At 40.0% G+C, this 14,248-nt stretch overlaps 1 protein-coding gene across 3 annotated transcripts in view; it reads left to right on the top strand.

Annotated features, from left to right (window-relative positions):
• STAG1 (STAG1 cohesin complex component) overlaps window positions 1–14,248 on the top strand; it is a 168,337-nt gene that overhangs the window by 94,332 nt on the left and 59,757 nt on the right. For all 3 annotated transcript variants that reach the window (XM_066326193.1, XM_066326191.1, XM_066326192.1), the window contains 4 exons: window positions 1,432–1,508; window positions 4,469–4,673; window positions 7,163–7,314; window positions 11,385–11,458. In XM_066326193.1, coding sequence (XP_066182290.1) covers window positions 1,432–1,508; window positions 4,469–4,673; window positions 7,163–7,314; window positions 11,385–11,458 — 508 coding nt within the window. The remainder of the gene's footprint in view (window positions 1–1,431; window positions 1,509–4,468; window positions 4,674–7,162; window positions 7,315–11,384; window positions 11,459–14,248) is intronic.

Raw genomic sequence — 14,248 nt, 5'->3', positions numbered from 1 at the left:
CTCTTGGGTTCCTGGTTTTATGTTGATATATTGCATTAGTAATTGTTTGTTAATGATATGGAAATTACTATGCACAAATTTAAATTGTCGTTGTCAGAACTGAGGTTGACAGTATTACCCAGTATGAAATAGATAACAAATATTATTTCATGAAGAAGCAGAGGCAATTCAGGAAATCAGTATTTCATTTGCTTTGTAAAACTGTATCTGTACTAACACTGAGAGACTTGGTGTGCTCTAACTATGCTTGCATGTTTTGAATTGCATATATTTCTAATGCTCTTTTTTAAAGGAATAAAATACCAGAATTAAAACATTTGCATAATATTTAGTATGTTTAAATTATCTTTATTTATCCTTTGTAGAGCAACTAATACTGTTAGCTGTTAAGCTGCTTGTATTATGCTCTGAACTTTTGAAGTGATGCAGTGGATCATTATTCCAGTTGAAGTTCTTGCAAAAGCTGAGACACTTACTCTTTGTTATGTAGATGATGTTGGGATGGATTTTGTAGCTCTGCAGTTTGCTTAATTTTTCTGTATCTGCTCCATTAACAAAAGAAGATTGTGAAGTGATGAAGGGAAGATCATGCAGCAGCAGCAAAAAATAATCTTAATGTTGCCCTGTGTTATATGGTTAGATATTTAGATGGTGTCTAGTTGCAGATGCAATAATATGTCAGAATACTGTATTTGTGTACTGATTGAATTTTGATGGAGACACAAGAATTTTCATTTCTAGCTATTGTGATGTTCTGTTCTCAATTTTGGTAGATTTGTGTGATTTACAATGAAAAATTAATCCTATCAACTCCCGTGTTCGGGTGACAAGGGGGAGTGAAGCATCTACATGAAAGAATAACAGAGATACCGTTGCTGCTTCTGGTGCTGAGCTGGCTCAGGTCTTGGCTGAGCCCTTTGGAGCCTGTGGGTTTGGAAAATGTACCTCAGTCAATGAACCGTGCTGGTCCTGAGCGGAGCAGTGTGAAAACTCCCAGTCGTGCATGAGACCATGGGTGTCTGTCATCCAGGACATTCAGCATGGAAAGTGCAGAATCACCAGGAGTGGCTGTGAAACTGAAAGATGCTGCTCATTTGATTTTGCACACAAAATTGAAAGCCTTGGGCAGCTGCAGACATGACACGAGTCCTCCATGGCTGTCACTGCTTTATTACACTTGCTTGGCTGCAAAGAGTGAAAGGATGGACAACGGTACTAATTTCTCATTTGAAAGTACATTACAGGACAGATGAGTTCTCTTTCCCTAGTTCTTCAAGACACAGCCTGTTTCAAAGCATTCCTGTTCTCCTTGTACTGTGCATACTCTTATACGTATCACTGAACTGTTTGTTTAGCAGCAGAAAAACATTGATATTTTGATGTAGCAAAGCCATATTTTGTTAATTTCTTTTGTATTTCATTGTATTACAGGTACAGTAAGAATTGAAATGTTCAGGAACATGCAAAATGCAGAAATCATAAGGAAAATGACAGAAGAATTTGACGAGGTGGAGTATACAAATAGTTGTTTGAAGCATTATGAAATACATTACCATATACTTCTGGTTTAAATTAGAAATGCAGTGGGCCACTAGATAAATACTTCACAGTATGGGAAATTAACAAGCAAAGCAGCAACTTCAGCTGTTGGATGTGGAGTAAGAAGGCAGAGAGAGATTTATGAGAGCAGGCAGGAGGAGGAACTGGAGAACTCTCATCTCACTGAGAGTGGAGGTGGCATTCTGGGTGCTGAGCTTCAGCTCCTGGGAGTGCCATCGTACAACAAAGAGCTCCAGATTCCTGACACATCAGATTCCTGAGACAGGATTACAGCATTCTGCTCTGTTTTCTCTGTGCAAATTAATGTTTTGTGCATTTTAAATGGCAATTTAAACCAAATAGGAACTTGACATGAAAATTACCATTTTGGAACGGTGATACAGAAAGAAATACTCTTTCAAAAGATCTAAGCACTTTGTTTGAAACAAGTAAATTACAATTCGGACTGGGTATCTTCTGTCAAAATAAACATGTTCCTAATGGTGAGTGCTTTTTAGCTTTGAGATTTTTGAACTATATATTCTTTGACTTTTGATATATAAAAAGCTGAATATTCTAAGTGTTCATTTTGTTTAGAGAGGAAAACTAAAGCTGGAGCAGGAATTTCTGTAGTACAGCAGTGTCTCTGACCAGTTCTAAATGAAATGCCAAGGCTTTAATTCAGAAAGTTAAGCAGGAAAACAATTAATACAAGAAACACTCTTTTTCAGGATGTACTCATACATAATTTCCTTCTTTGCCATGGCCTTGAACAGCAAAATGTTTCAGGAAATGCCTGACTACAGCCACAGGGGTGCTCCTTTTGCTGGGTGATTGTCCCGTACTTGATGAAGAAAGTATTTTTTAAAAAAAAAAACCTTTTTAAAAACTGTCAAAGTTTTTTCTTACAGGAGGAGAAAAACTCTTTGTATGAATGTACTTAAAAGCAACATCTCTCAACGAGTTACAGTTACTGGGACATAGTCTTTCTTTCTCTATTACCTGAAACTTTTAAGAACTTCTGTAGTTCTAAAAAAAAAGTTTCAGTTCTAGCTTCTGCCTTAACGGATTTGCTAGAGAATTTGTGAGGCTTAGTACAAAAGCATAAAAATGTTAGTCCTGGGCTGCAACCCACTGAATATTTTGAAATCTGGAATAAACTGTTGGCATTTAATCTGTCATAGCTCCTCCAGTGCCCCAGAAATCCCAAATTGTCCCATTGTTCCATAAGTGCTGCAGGAGTCAGCTGGCTGCTGGCCTGAATTTTGCATTTATGGCAGGGATTGAAGTATTGATTTTCCTCCTCTTGAGTGGAGAAATGCTTGTGCAGGGTTTAAATTATGGAAATGACTTTGTTCACAAAGTTCACTTTGGAACAGGGAATTCCATGGACATTCATTGGCTGCACTGTTTGGCTGCTTGGCTTAGGAGTACAGGTGTTTTGCAGGTGAATTCCCTCATAATTCTTGTGCTAAAGTTGACAGGTTAACAGACTTGGTTTACTTTGAATTTTCTGAGCAGTGGGCTATCGAGTATTGTGTCACTGTCACTAATTATCACAGTTTTATTGGTATTCAAGAATAAAAGATTCATGAAGTGACTTTATTTTAAGTTTATTCTTCCCATTTCAGCCAGATGAGGTGTTCATGGTACAGTCTTCATAGGCTTTTCTGGAGAGTTGTCTGATATGTCCTTGTAGGTTAAGAATGCACTATACAGGGATGAGTACAGCACTACACACAGCACTAGAGATTATGAGGATCTGTTCCAAATGACTGCATATACACACACCTTGAGAAAGCATATTTTATGTACCAAAGTTCACATGTAGAGATTCATCAGGTTATTTTGGTGTAGTTGAAATGGGTGTGATTTGGTTAAATGTGATGGCTAAAGGTTTTTTTGTAGGGGAATGTTGTTTATGAGGTTTAGGTTCAAGGTGTTTGATTGCAGCTCCTCTGTGCTGACATTGCTGCCTTTGCATATTTCGGTCTGGGTGATAAGTCTTGAGGAGGAAAGTGTTTGTTCCTCCCAAAACCACAGAATAAATGCGTACAAATGGATATAACTTTGGAACTACTGACTTCTTATCCTGGCTGAGAGATTCAGGATGAAGTATTACTGCCTTGATGTTTTGGATATTCTGGAACTGGCTTACAAATCAAGTGGTCAGGGAGATTTATACTCAGGCTTTTTCACTGAGGGGGAGAAAGCATTTTCTGATTGTGGGGGGACAGTCTCCCTGTAATGCAGTTTGTATAGTGAATGTAGTTAGAGCAGACTGGAGAGGTGTTAAATGAACATGCCTAGTCCAATCTTGTAATAAGTTTTTGAAGATAAAGTGTATGAATCTGTAGTAAAATTTCCATTGCTGCTGTCAGAAGGCAGGTTTTACCACTAGAAAAAGGCAGCATTTACAAGATAAAACAGGGAGGTGTTTGCTTTCTGATAAGGAAACTAAGTTTGAGCAAAGCAAAGTTTGGGAGGATGGGCAGCCAGCTGATTAGAATATTAACCTGGAGTTGAAGTGGGGATGGAGAATGACTTACTGTCAATCACAGAAGCCTTTCTTTAGGTTTTGACCTTAAATACTTTGAAATATTCCTGTCTCATCTTTTGCTCCTTCTCTCCCACTTCCTAACTGAGGATACAAGGAAGAGACTTGAGACTTGATACTTATTTTGGACTATACAGAGCCAATACTGCAAGTGGAAAACAGTTACAGTGGTATCTTTGCAAAAGTGGTTTCGTGCCAATGAGCTTCCCTGTTTATTGAAGAATAAAGCATTGTTTTTATTTGTTATTCTCCCTTGGCTTGAAGGAACAAGATGATGTTTAGTTTAGAGCTGTAGGCCACAATGGCTACACCAACATTAAAATAAATTAAACGGGGAGACCTTTAATACTTGATCTTTTTCTTGTTCTTCAGGACAGTGGTGATTATCCCCTGACCATGCCTGGGCCTCAGTGGAAGAAGTTCCGCTCCAACTTCTGTGAGTTCATCGGGGTGCTGATCCGGCAGTGCCAGTACAGCATCATCTATGACGAGTACATGATGGACACGGTGATCTCGCTGCTCACCGGCCTCTCCGACTCGCAGGTCCGCGCCTTCCGGCACACCAGCACGCTGGCTGGTGAGTGAGCTGCCAGCAGGGCCTGGCACAGAGCCGGCCACTGCTTACCCACTGCCAGGACTGCTTGTGATCTGGACTGAGGTGCACCCTCACCAACATTAAAACTGTGGAAAGCTTCGTCAAATCCAAGTACCGCTTATGGTACAACTATACTATAAATACTCCCTTTTTGTTTGGCAAGTGTTGTGCTGAGGCATTCATTTAGGGATTCCTGTCATCCCCAGATCCTCCAGTGAATCCTGATAATCAAAAGTGGCATGCTTATGTCTTGTATTTTGCTATGGATTATTCACTTGTTGTACAGTATATTGGAATAATTTTATATTTTAGAGTCTAAATTTATTCTAAAGAATTATCAGGACAAATGTATTATCCAAGAGTTTCCGTTCACGAGAAAAATAATCTGTGCCTTAACTCTGGAACAACATAAGGTTTGGGATTACTGGGCCATGGCTGTAGGGCTCCCTGTCTTCTGCCTGCAGCCACACCACCTTTCATTGCAGCTGCCTCACCTAAGGAAAGCCCTGGGTGTATCATTAGATAAAACTGACTTTCCTTACGTATTTCATCACACCTATATGAGATGTCTCCTCTAAGGGGGATGAATTGCTCTCCACGAGGAACTACTTTTCTCAATTACAAAAACACTACCAGAGTGGCTGGCTTGGGTGTAGATGTCTACAGCTGGTCATGTCTGGTGATAAGAAATCCATCTTACTGCAAGGTTCATAGATCATGCCAGAAACTCTTACAGCAGACATTTGTCATAATCTGAATGTTTCTATGGCCAATATTTATTGCTATTTAGTCTTTCCACAATCAGCCTCATACACATTTTTTCAGCTTCAAATGTACCAATACCCAGTGTTAAACAAATACAATCAGAATTTATTTAAAATTTCATCTCTTGTTATGAATCAAAGTAAGAGGCAGATTTCCAATGATATTGAAAAACCAACTCCAGATTTGAGTGGATTTTGATTTTAAAACTGAAACCCAAACCCTTCAACTCACAGTGACTGAACTCCTTTGGAATCGCATTCCCTTGTGTTCTTCACCATACTTAGCAATGGGATGGTAAAATCGTGAATTATGCAGGCTTAAGCTTCCAGGTTTGGAGTTTCCTCTTCAAATTCAGTATTCCGAGGTGAGCACTGTTTGAGCCTAGATACCCTGCTGGAAGTCCATGCTTGTTATTTAAACTGTATTCCCTTCCATCTGATGCTGTCTGCATTTCTGGGTGGTTTTGATTTGCTGTTTATTCAGACTGTGATTGATTGGTTTCATAGGGAATAATTTATGGAGTGAGGTCTGCACTCTGCTCACTGGGATTGATTGGTCCATCCCTGCATGGGCCATTGGCAGGGATGCCTATCACGGATGGGAGCTGCCAAAGATCTCAGCATCTACCAGTGACAACACATGCCATTTATTTATTTGTTTGCTTGCTGTAACAAGCTTGAGGCTTTGTTTTGATTCTACAAATTTCCTTCAAGCTGTTTTCAGCACATTTAATTGCAGTCCCAAAGAGTAGAGGTCAACATAATGCCAGTGGAGCTCAGTCTTGATAATGTTTTTGAAAATCTACTTGTAGACTGGCATTTCATCTTGGAAGAGTGTTTGAAGGTCCTTGCTTTCAGTTTTCCTCTATGCTAGTCAGTTGGAATGAGAGATGATTCACTGTAGGAAGAAGTATCTGTAGGTAACCAGTTTTGAGCTATGGCAGAATAAATCAATCCAAGTAGCCTCACTTTTCTATTTGTGTGGTTGCTTTTCTACCTTGAAGCAATGCTGCATATTTAGAGGAGCATGCAGAGAGAATGCAGATAGTTTGTTGCATAATTTTGCTGTTTTTTCCATATTGTAATATGTGTTGTACTATGTAACCACACAGAACTTGGGAAAGACCCTTATTAATGTCTTCTGTAAAAGTAAATGTTAGTACTAAAAAGCAGACATGAACAGTATCATATCCAGCATGTGTAAAAATAAATACGACATTTTCCTATGGCTATACAGCTGACTTTAGAGCAGTGTCAAGCCAGCATTCAGAGAAGCTGTGCTGTGGTCCCTTGTGAACTGAGCCATCCTCAGCAGCCATTGGTTAAGATCACCCTTAGTGTGACCGTAGTATGGAGCCATTTCTGCTGGCACTCTTCTCTGCAGAAGAAGTAACTCCCTGCTCTGTAACTCCCCAGCAGCTGCTTCATGGTGCCCTGATGCTGCAGGCTCCCATGCTGACTCCTTGGTGCACTCAGAGCTTGTCTGGAGAAGACAGCAAGGAGCACTGCCTGCAGCTCAGTGTGGGGTATGGAGTCTGCTTTCTGAGCATGGGCCAGTGACCTGGGTATTGCCTGGGTGGAAGTGCCCTTCCAGATGGCTGTGCCAGGGTCGAGAGGCTTTTTGCTGTGAGTGTGGATCTGCTGAGGAAATATTTTCTGAGTTCTGACTACAGGTAAAGAGTCATAATCTGTCTTGTGCCTTTGCAGCTATGAAGCTTATGACTGCTCTTGTGAATGTTGCCTTAAACCTGAGCATTCATCAGGACAATACACAGAGGCAGTATGAAGCTGAGAGAAACAAAATGATTGGCAAAAGAGCTAATGAAAGATTGGAGCTGCTGCTTCAGAAAAGAAAAGAGGCAAGTGAAAAGATAATTTTTTTTTCCTGGTTCATATGCATTCCCTCCCATCAGAAAGCCCAGGGTGGTTTGTGAGTTGAGTACCACAGTGAGAAAGAGCTTAGTTCTGCAGTGGTGTTTGTGTGATCTCAAGCACACTACTTAAATCCTGTATTGCCACATTCGGTTGAGTTTGTGGCGCTGTTCTGCATGCAAAGGAGGATTCTGTTCTCAGGTTTCTACATATGACCAGGAAGGAAAAGTCTCAAACTGTAAGCAGTCACTGTTCTGATGATGCAGAAAGATTCTGACAAGAGGATCATGTTCCCTCCCTGCACTGCCCAGTTTTCCCCTTGATCACTGCAGTTATTCCACAGTGTCTCATTAGTACTTCTTTTTTAGCTGCTTTCAGGAAACACTGGAGTTGAGGCTATAGCACCTGTTCTCAGGGAGAAGGAGCTAGGGAGACAATAAAGTCACCTTTAGTAAGTACCTATCTGGCATTAGGTGAGAAAAAACATTAGTATTATATCACAGGAAATTTCGGTTTTAGAGGTGTACTTAAATTAAGATGACAAGTAGAAAATTAATACACATACACCCAAACAACGATAATGTGTAAAGATGCCAAGTAAAACTCATAAGAGAAACTGAAAGTCAAAGTTTGTATGGCTTAGATTTAAATTTATGATTTTGAATTTTCTCCACCACTGTTGCACTTTGTGGCAATTAAAGATGTCTGGGTGTTTTGCCTGCGTGCACCTTGAATTCCTTGAGGTGTAACTTTGATTCAGAATTGCTTGACTTTGTAGTCTTTGTCTGGATATAATTACAATTATGTATTTTTATTTTACCCCTATGATCTGTAGTATAACTTTTTTTTAGTTTTCATAATTCTTGAAAAGCAAGCATTAAGGTACAATGCAAAAACAATCTCTCCTGCCCAAACAGCGAGAGAAACATTTTTAATTAAATATTAAATTGAATGTGAGTTCTAAAACATTTTGAAAAGAAAATAGCTGGAACAGAGTTTGTATTCCACATTTGTAGATTGTTGCTTTGAATTTGCAGAGGACAGTGGCACTAATTGCACTGATTACCTTGGGCTGGTGGCTCTGTGGCTGGGGACTCCTCTGTGCCCGTTCCCCTAGCCATTGTTTCAGAGCTGCAGGACATCCTCTCTTTGGGGAGCTGTAGCAAGGATGCCCAGCTCCATGGGGCTGGGGAGCCTTGACAGGAGAAGGAGCATTTCTTAGTCCTTACCTTTGGCTCTGTGTGTTCAGGGACTCTCATCTCACTGCTCATGACAGCTGAGCAAAACATTGCCTGGGAACAGCCAGAGTATTTCAGTGGGATTAAGCACACCAGGGGCACCTGGGCGGAAGAGGTGTGTTAGGATTAGATGGCTTCATGCTCTGTGTAAGAATTCCTGACATGATACCGTATATTCCCAATGTTTAAATACTCTGAATTGGCAGTGGCATTCTGTGCTGGCACTTTCTCAGTTGATTCTTTGATGAAATGCCATCCTAATAACCCCTCCTGAGCACATACACGTGCACGTGTTGGTCTTCATGAACTGATAGAGGGACAGTTCACCAACTGAGTGTGGCAGTTAGTCTGAAGCAGAGGAGATGGAGCACTTGCTGAAGTGTTTCATTCTCATGCCATCATCTGCAAAGCCTGGTGGGAAAGCCATGTGTGGAGCTCTGTCTTATCAATGAGATTTTCAGCTCAAGTGGATGATTTAAGTAGCAGTATGCCACAAAGCAGAGAAAGTTGTCTTTTTAGTATCTGCCAGTAGTAATTCAAATTTTGTGCTTGTCATACGTGTCTTCTTGAGCTTCCAAACCTGCTTGCAGAGTCAACAAGAGAATGCTTCCCTCATTTTTACCTCCATTTAAGAGAGGGAGTGTTAAAGCATTTTTGCATTGGTAAGAGCAGGAGTCCCAAGACACAGATGCTCTCTCAAGATGCTTGAAGTTAAGCACTCAGATTCAAGTGCATGGTTTAAAAAAATTGAAAGTGTAGAAAGCAACTAGAGTTTCAGAGAAAATTCATTACTGAATCTAAAATATATTTGAGAATTGTATCCTTTAAATGTTAATACACAGAGGTAAAAGGGATCTCACACAGACCTACTGAATCTCTGATTCTGCTTCCACACCAGCTGTGTATTACCTGGATACCTGTACCAGATGATAACTTACCATGTTTATAGTGAACTGTAAATTCTATGCAGAAGAAGAGACAGGAAGCCCTCTGTGCTGTCCCTTCATCTGTGCTGCTTGAGCCTCTACCATGCTGCTTCACTTTGCACTCAGAGGGACAGCAAAGCACGCTTTTTTCAGAATCTCGACTTTCTCATGGCTCAGAAAGTCCATCCTCTCCTACCTGTCTTCTGTGATGTGGTTTTATACCAAGAAATCATTCCCTGAGTTCTCTGTGAGTTTCCACTTCCAGGACCCTGGTAATTTTTCAGAAAGCCTCCTGAGGCTTCTTGGTTTGTTCCCATCCTCATTTTACCGCACAGCCTGTGCTAGGCTGTCTCTACCCCCATGTTACTGTGGATATTTCCCTGCCTGTAGCCTGTGGAGTCATCCAGCTGAGGTGTGATTAGGAACTCACAGTCCCCTTTGGGTTATGAATTCTCAAACAGGCATTTAGTCTGTGCATATTTGGGTTGAGCTGATGCTGCAAATAGTGCTTTTCCCAGAGGCCATGTCTAAATATGCTTGGTTCATGTATGCAGAGTTGGTGTGAACCCAGCTCTTCCCTTTGTACATAATCCCTTCTACTGTGAAATTAGTTTCTTTGGCAGGCTTTTGACTCTTTAGTCAAGAGCCCTCAATGCCTTGCTTTCTGCACATGCGAAATGGAGACAGCACCTCCTTACACTTTAGTGAACAGGGAGGCTTCACTCCCTGAGTTCTGAAGCTACTTGAGCTTGTGGCTGGAAGATGAGTAGAAATACTTGGCTGAAAAATAGAAGCCCTTAGGTGAAAGTGTTTCCGAGCTCATGTCATGCAGGTCAAACCAGCTGATCACAATTTTGCCTCTAGCTTTAAACCTTTTATCTGTTAAATACATACATCCATAATTATACAGGTTTAATTATTTTATGCATATGTGCACTCTACTAGCAAGGCTCTGTTGTGGTTTTCCTGCTGTGAGAATGTGGGCAAATTTACATTTCCACATTGTGGTGCTGTGCTTGGACTGTAATGAACACCTTGATGGAAGAACAGTGGCTCTTCCAAAAGCTCATTGGGTAAAATTGGTGTCATCTTATTAACAAAACTGCATTTAGGTGTAATTAAGTTATACCTAGTTTAGTACAAGATCCAACAGTATGAGAATACTGTAATTAATTCTTAGTTGTGTTAACATATTAGTTGACACAAGGGAAGCTTCCTATGCACTTGCAAAACATGCTCATATCACCCAGGAAGGGAAAAGATTTTTAAGAAAACACTCTTCTTTATAAAATCTTGCTCATAACACCTTTTCATTTGGATTTGGATTTGGTTTCTTGCAGTCTAAGGCCTGTATGTCAGGTGTGCTCTGGTCCTGGAAATCTTCCTGCTTCTGAAACCCAGTTATTGTGGGTGCTGAAGCTCAAGCAACTGACCGTCTTTTACTTAATATTGAGAGCATCTTCAACTCCTTTCTGTAAATAGAACATTAATATTTTCAAAACTAATGTGTAACTAGCTTTGTTTCAGCAGCCGTCATTCACTCAGCTCTGTATTTCCCTGTGAACACAGCACTGGTGAAATTACTGCACGCATTGTCTCTACTTGTCTTGTTTTCAGTAGCAAAAGTTGATGATTAGTTCAAAGAACTCATTTGAGAGACTAAATTGATATTTGTAGTGAATTTAATTTTTTTTCTATTAAGACATTGCATATGTAAATGTAAATATTTGTATGTGTATGCACACAATATAGGCGTGTGCTAGAAAAGCAAAAATAGTGAATTTACTCAAGTGCACTTCCAAGGTCTTCTAAGGTTTCCCAATAGGGAATTGTAAAATACCAAATTATAATAAGCAATGATCTTTTATTTATTTTGTGTTTTGTTTTTCACAGCTACAAGAAAACCAAGATGAAATCGAAAATATGATGAACTCTATTTTTAAGGGTATATTTGTTCATAGATACCGGTAAGAAAATGCATGTTCCAGTAGGCTCTGCTAATAAAGTGTGGCCATAAGTGATGTCAAGGGCAGTTTCTGGGTTGGTTTTCTTCTGGTGTAATATTCTAGAGGCTGCAAGATTACTGTCAAAAACACTTGAAGTTATGGAAGAACGTACAAATTGTAACCTCTATAAACTACTCAGTAGAGCCATCCACACAACTTTATTTTAATTCAGTAGACAGCTTTAAAGGGTTGTGGGAGACATGGGCTTTGAAGCTTTGCATTTTGAAAAGAAAAGTTGTCCATGTTGGGAGCACAAAAATGACATATCTTAAGAATAATCAAATAATTACTGCGTATCATAGAGTAGCAGTTGTCCTTCAGCCTACATTTCCTTTTGTACATCTTGGGTGTAAACAGCAAATTTGGAATATGGTTTACCAGGGAGCGGAAGTCTTTTAAAATAGATTTTGGATTGTGCGTCACAAGATGTCTCAGAGCATCTGCATCACCTTGGTGCTACCAGCTCTTTAAATGTTAATTGACTTGCTGAAATCAAAAGATAAAATTCAAGGGTACTAAACCATGCAATTAACCTTTCTGATTTCAGTTCTGCTTTAAAGGTTTGTAAGTTATGGAATCTTTTAGGAAAATGGCAGGAAAATAGGGTGTATGAGAAGAGGGTTAGAAGGTGAAGAGGAGCCCACAATTCAGCTGGACAGAGGGATGATTGTAATCTGGAGAAAAGCACCCAGGAAACCAGGAAGGTGCTTGTGTCGAGAAATGTGTGAGTGTGAGCAGCACAGCGGAGTTGGAGAGTGGCTTCTCAGTACCTGAGCATGGAAAGAAGTTCATGGTTTATGGTCAGATGGCCTTGAGCTGCTTGGCAGCAGGAGGATGGGTATGCAGAGCCAGTAGGTAAATGAGTGTGCTAGATCAGTGTAGCACTCACACCATTTTGTTAAGACAGCGGCTTTCATGGTATAGGTAAAAAAGCTGAAGAAATTAAATTCTAATAGTGTTTCCATTTTTATCCCTTCAGAACTTAGTGTATTATAGCAAACAAAACCTTGCTTTAAAATATCCTCTTAGTAGTTCATGGTCTTATGTGGGGTTGGAAAAAGACTCAGTCTTTTGGTGGTCTGCATTCTGGTGCTTTTGCTTTTTCTTTTGAAATCTTCCTTTTGTAAGAAAGTTTCTTTTAATGCCTCCTGCCACTACTAGTAAAGACCTGATTTTGCTGATGTTGCCATAAAAAAAGGAGAGGCCAATGAATAAACTCCATCCATGCCCTGGAAGAAGGTGTCCATTAGTCCAGTGGGGAATCGACTGAAATCAGACAGGTGGTGGCACCACTTGTGCCACTGTTCAGAGGGCTCAGGAGGAACCTGTTCCCACCCTGCCCCCAGAGCCACCTGTGTGAGCACTAGCCATCCCTGACCTTTTGGGGAGCCCCAAAGAGTCTCTTATAACACACACCAAACCATGAGTAATGGGACACAGCAGAGAGCACAGAGTGAGACTCCTGCACTCACAGCTGGACGAGAAAATAGAGGGGGAAAAGGTCTGTATGAAACCCAGCTAATTGATGACAAAGCCCATGGGGGATAAAATATAAAGGATTTTGACCTATTATCTGCTTTCATAACTTCTTAATTTCTTGAACCTTCCTTCTTTCAATTAGTTCAAATTATTTTAAAACTTCACATGGTTTTAACAGGCCTTAGACCATGCACAAGTGGTGATGATTTTGAAAGAATGTTATTCTAATTATTCCCAGAGAATGTCCCATCCTTCAATATGACTCATAGTGATTCATGCTTAGTGACCTTTGTAGCTTAAATAACAAGTCCTTGACCTAAACAAAACCCCCAAAACTGTTTCATTCAGAATATGTGTTCTGCCAAGTGTTGTAGTGAGGTTACATCTTCTTTCTGTAGATTTGGCTCCAATTTACTGGAAGATTTCAGTGCTCACTTGTCTTATCAACCAAAAAAAAAAAAATTGCAGAAATAGCTAAATGGTTTTTAGGTATAATGCTAGTCTAGTGTGAACAGCAGATTTGGTCAAAAACTAAGATATTCTTAATAATCGTGCAGGAAATGTACCCACCCTACTGTATATTGCCTTTTCTCCATCCTCAGCCATTTGTTCTCACTGAGTTTCTGTGGCTTTATGATATATTTGGTTGTTCAGTGGTTTTTTTATCCTTTTTTTTTTTTTTTTAACCTTTAAAAGGGGTTTTAACCTTTTTTTTTTTTTTTAATTGCAGTCAAAAGCTGAAAATTGCTTGCAAGGTACACATGTATAAAAAAAAAGGAGAGGAGGTCTATTTCTTCATTTCAGTTGTGTCTCATATCAGAGATGACTGAATCTGAGATAATTGCCACATGGCTGCTCAGATGTAATGAGTGATGTAATGAGTAAAATGTAAAATGTTCATCCCTCTGAACCATAATCTGAGGTGTCAGAGTTTTGGTTTTGGTCTTTCCCTGCCTAGGACTTAGTGCTGTGTGTCCAGACACATTCCCCTTTCAGAGGGTAAGACTGACAGATCTCGGATTTCAGTCCTACTTCATAGGATCTTTTTTGTTTTGGTTGCCTAAAGAAGTTTTCCTCCAGATGTAACTGTCCAGAAAAACAGAACTGTTACAGTTTTAGCTTAGGGCAGGCAAGAATGGGGATCCTCACACTGATGGACACAGTAAGTCTGAGAATTTATGCAGGGCATGAACCTGTCCTCAAGTAATGTTTTGTCAGTACTGGCAAATAAGGTAAATCTTGCCAAATCTAGATGGCATTGGCATTTTTATG

This window comes from Sylvia atricapilla, chromosome 10 (assembly GCF_009819655.1).
Source record: "Sylvia atricapilla isolate bSylAtr1 chromosome 10, bSylAtr1.pri, whole genome shotgun sequence".
Taxonomy (NCBI): Eukaryota; Metazoa; Chordata; class Aves; order Passeriformes; family Sylviidae; genus Sylvia; species Sylvia atricapilla.
This window is presented reverse-complemented; position numbering and strand designations above follow the sequence as displayed.